This window comes from Perkinsus marinus, assembly GCF_000006405.1.
Source record: "Perkinsus marinus ATCC 50983 genomic scaffold scf_1104296941728, whole genome shotgun sequence".
In the NCBI taxonomy this organism is placed as follows: Eukaryota; Perkinsozoa; order Perkinsida; family Perkinsidae; genus Perkinsus; species Perkinsus marinus.
This window is the reverse complement of record NW_003212397.1, coordinates 170621-174500: the sequence shown is the minus strand read 5'-3', so window position 1 is coordinate 174500 and position 3880 is coordinate 170621. Positions and strand designations below refer to the sequence as shown.

Genomic DNA, 3880 nt, shown 5'->3' with positions numbered 1-3880 from the left:
GCTCATGGCGATCATTCTGTTTGATGTAACAACTGAAGTTATGGGTGGCTAGAAGCAGCCGGCTCAGCACACTCTGCTTTCTCTCCTGTCTTCTGTAATTTGTACGTCTAGATATCAACTGGTCCCCAATTTTGCTCACTAAGTGTCAGCGTTAGTCTTGACGAGTTGTGCTGAGAGTTTGTTATACCTTTCTTCACGAATACCACGAGGGAATAGCAAGAGGATCGTCCTCAGTCCGGGAGTTTTGATGGCTCGTCAGTGATCAATTCACTTATGGTGTGTGCCATCGGATATGATATTTCAAACCTTTTTAGTGGAGCTCACGAAATAACGTGGCAGAGAGGCTCCCAATGACAAGTACTGGCGATCCGCGAATCACGGATCTATCCCTCAAAGGAGATATCAGTGAGGGGGAATGGAGGCGGCTTTCGCGAGGCAACTGGCTCGTACGAGAACCGCAATAGGAGATTCAGTTCAACCGTAGAAATGTGGAATCCGTCACAAACATTATACAACCCTAACACCTCGAGAATTTTCAGTGAAGATGTGCTTCCGATGATGTATCACACTATGTCAATGGAGTGTGTTGATGTAGTGTTCTACCGTCCATATTTTACCACCTCATACGTCATTTTCCACATTGCCACACGGTTCATAGAAACTGAGCAAAACCAATAGATATCATGACTACTGGACTACATGCTTAATCATAGCGTGACTCATGACGATCAAGCCATATATTGAACTAGGGCCATCTACAGCACATCAACAGGAGGTATCAGTGATACCGTATCATGCTCCGGATAAGTGAAGCGTGTGCGACCAGACGTACCAGATTGATACAAAAATCCAAAACTCCTCACCCCGGAGCGTGAGACTCATGCTGTGAGTTCGAATACATCACGGAATCCACCATGTTTGTCCATTATTGTAACACTCATATCAATGTCCTGGAAGCTCGCCGAGCTTAGCTCGGTTCATCGAATCAACTCTATCCCGTGAAAACGTTCATGAGATACTCTTGTGCGCGCCATACGCGCGCAACAACACGTGAATTCGAACATTTCAAGACCAGTCTTTGGTCACAGAATTTCAGACCCAACCATACTCGTGAGGCTAGTCGTTAGTGTAGAGGCCTACGAATACACGGACAATCAGCTAATTTTTACCGCTCGCTCTATTTTTTTCCTTCTAGCCCCTTCACCTGTGAGCTGGTCCTAACTGCGTAACGTACGTGAAAGGTTAGGGCGCGCTCGTCCAGAGGCCTCCAACCCTGGGGCGCGCATATGCATATATCGAGACTTTGGGTACATGGGACAATAGAGGTTATTCCAGAGTGAGAAGGAGTTGTCCAAGTCTTCGGCAAGTCATGATATCCTTGGGGAGCTCAGTGAAGCGTACTCTCTGTAACGACTAGTTACTAACAAGAAAGTGTGCGAAACCGGAACGCACTGCGCTGCGCATCAGTGTCACACCGATGGAGTGCAACAAGTGAAATCAGGTTCACAACATGCGTTCCCTACCACATGGAACCTTTGGCGCATTCCCAAACCACGGAATCCCTGATTGCCAATCTACAGATCAGGTAATGAGACTAGTACACCATTTCCGGTGAGGCGATTATCCATGGCCTCTCAAATCACTTGAAACATGTACTACTCTGACCGGTTAATGGTGTAGTCTAAGACTAGTGGCAACGCGGATGATTGGCAATCTGAGGCATACCTAGAGGCTCCTGGTTGGAGCTCCAGCCTCCGCTGGATGACGCCTCGGTTCTTCAGCCCAACACCCTCCAGTCGGAGGAGCTCTCATGGGACTCTAAGAAGGTCCCCAATCATCGAGGCAGGTCTCTTGGAAGTGAGTCTGGGCTCGCGCGCTGCACGTGGGCATTGTAGGTGCAACCGGAGTCTGGTCTGGAAATCGCGTCATCTGACCGCAGAAACGTGAGTGGCAAGGTGTATACTATCGCTGATCAGTTCGCAACGATTCCGTGTAGTGGGAAGGGGCGAAATCGATCTCTTCCCTGTGGAGGGAGCGCGACAGCGCATCTAATGTCACGCTTCCTTGAGCATTCTGGGGAATTGGGATCGTCATCCGGGCGTCGTAGATATCACCGCAGCATTGTCGCGGTTCCAAGGCCCGTCTGATGAGTAGTGTTGCTGGATTGTGGTGGCTTATGAAGCCGTGGGCGGTGTTCATCTTTGCTCGGTGAAGACTGAGAGGGTATTTTGTACTCACTTGAAGACACGCTCATATCGTCTTAGCATGAGAGAGACGGATTCTCTGATCCTGGGGATAGGAGGTTCCTTGGTTGGGCTAAGTTATAGCTTTTTCATCTTATGACTGAAGTCGCTGTGTCCACTAAAGGGAAGCCTCATAAAAGCCCATTTCGTGCTCAGGTGAGGGAGCGGTTTATTCAACATTGTCCGTGGGATGATGATGCCTCTCAGATTGTAGCTCTGTGCAAGAAGAACTTCATTTTATCTCGCCGGTCCAAGCTAACCATCTGCTGTGAAATTTTCCTGCCTATAGTGGTGGCTATAGCTGCCTTGTTAATACCACCTTATGGCAACTCCAAAGGGAACGTGTTGGAAACAATCGTGAGTTTTTTCTCTCCGGTCTAGAGCCTGTCTCCTGTGTGTACATATCCGCTTTGTGTCTCAGCCCGCTGCGGATTACCCTTCCATCTCCGGAGGCTGGTTGAGAGTCGGTGCTTTTTCCTATGCGGAATCGGTGGAAATGCTCTATTCCAAACTTAATGCATCAACCTCGATCCCCTACAGTGACTTCTACCGCCAGTCTAACTTGGCGGCTGTGGTTGGCAGTTGTCTCTGTGGCACTATGGCGATCGGTCCCGCGGGGACCAAGCAAGCGTCAGACTTTGCCGGCTACTTGCGGGACCGCATCAGAGCTGTAGACAACCCTCGGATATGTGACGGTGCGCCGCTGCTGACCATCACTACGGCCATTTCTGATCCATCAGCCTACGTCAAGTCTCCATCCTACGGTTTGGATTCACATCCGGAGATATGCTATTACATGAATGTCGGACGAGAGAATGAGGTTACTATTATGAGCAATGCGTCCAGCCTGGCTAATGGAGACTTCGCTGATTATACTAGCTATTGGTATCCTGAGAACGGCGACTATCAGCACGGCGATCCCAAAATCAATGGCTTAGAGTATTACAGTAGTCTTCAGTTCCCTCCCCTCATGGGCACTTGGATGGACTATCGTAGAGGATCAGACGTGCCTGTCTCTGCACTCTATCCTATGCCTTATCCAACTTACAACGAAAGAGCTTCTGGCAGCACTATGAAGCTTCTGGCCGGGTTTGTAGGAGCTCTTTTGTTCACTTTCTCGGCCTTCTCGGTTACACGGAAGCTCATTTCGGAGAGACGTGGCCGCTTACGCGAAGGTCAGTCTATTGCTACTTCTTTGGCTGAGTTATCTTTGTTTTCAGGTATGCGTATCATGGGTCTCTATGACCTCCCTTACAACTTGTCTTGGTATGTTTGGTATTTTGTATTCTACTTAGTCATCGCTATCATAGTAGCGCTCTTGTCTTTGGCGATACTCTCACCTTTCGGAGCTTTATGGTTGTTCCTTTTAACATTTCTCTATTTTTTCGCCTCGATGGCCTTCGTTTTTGCTCTCTCGACGTTATTTGAGTATCCCAACTCGGGTGCGACTCTTAGTGCCGTCATATACTACATACTATCATATGCCCTCATTGCGGTCCACAGAGAGACAAGTAAATGGGCCGTCTCGCTACTGCCGCAATGTGCCTACATACTCGTCATGCGCAACCTAGTCAGCAGTTTTCCTTGGTCTGCCCAATACCTCACCCACTTTGAAGTTCGAAGAGTTCAACCTCATA

The 3880-nt window shown here is 48.7% G+C and overlaps 1 protein-coding gene across 1 annotated transcript in view; it reads left to right on the top strand.

Moving 5' to 3' along the window:
• Positions 1-2339: 2339 nt before the first annotated feature.
• Pmar_PMAR000069 (hypothetical protein) overlaps positions 2340-3880 on the top strand; it is a gene marked incomplete at its 5' end in the record, with an annotated part of 4308 nt that continues 2767 nt past the window's right edge. The window contains 4 exons of the mRNA XM_002781641.1: positions 2340-2399; positions 2451-2600; positions 2665-3418; positions 3464-3509. Coding sequence (XP_002781687.1) covers positions 2340-2399; positions 2451-2600; positions 2665-3418; positions 3464-3509 — 1010 coding nt within the window. The remainder of the gene's footprint in view (positions 2400-2450; positions 2601-2664; positions 3419-3463; positions 3510-3880) is intronic.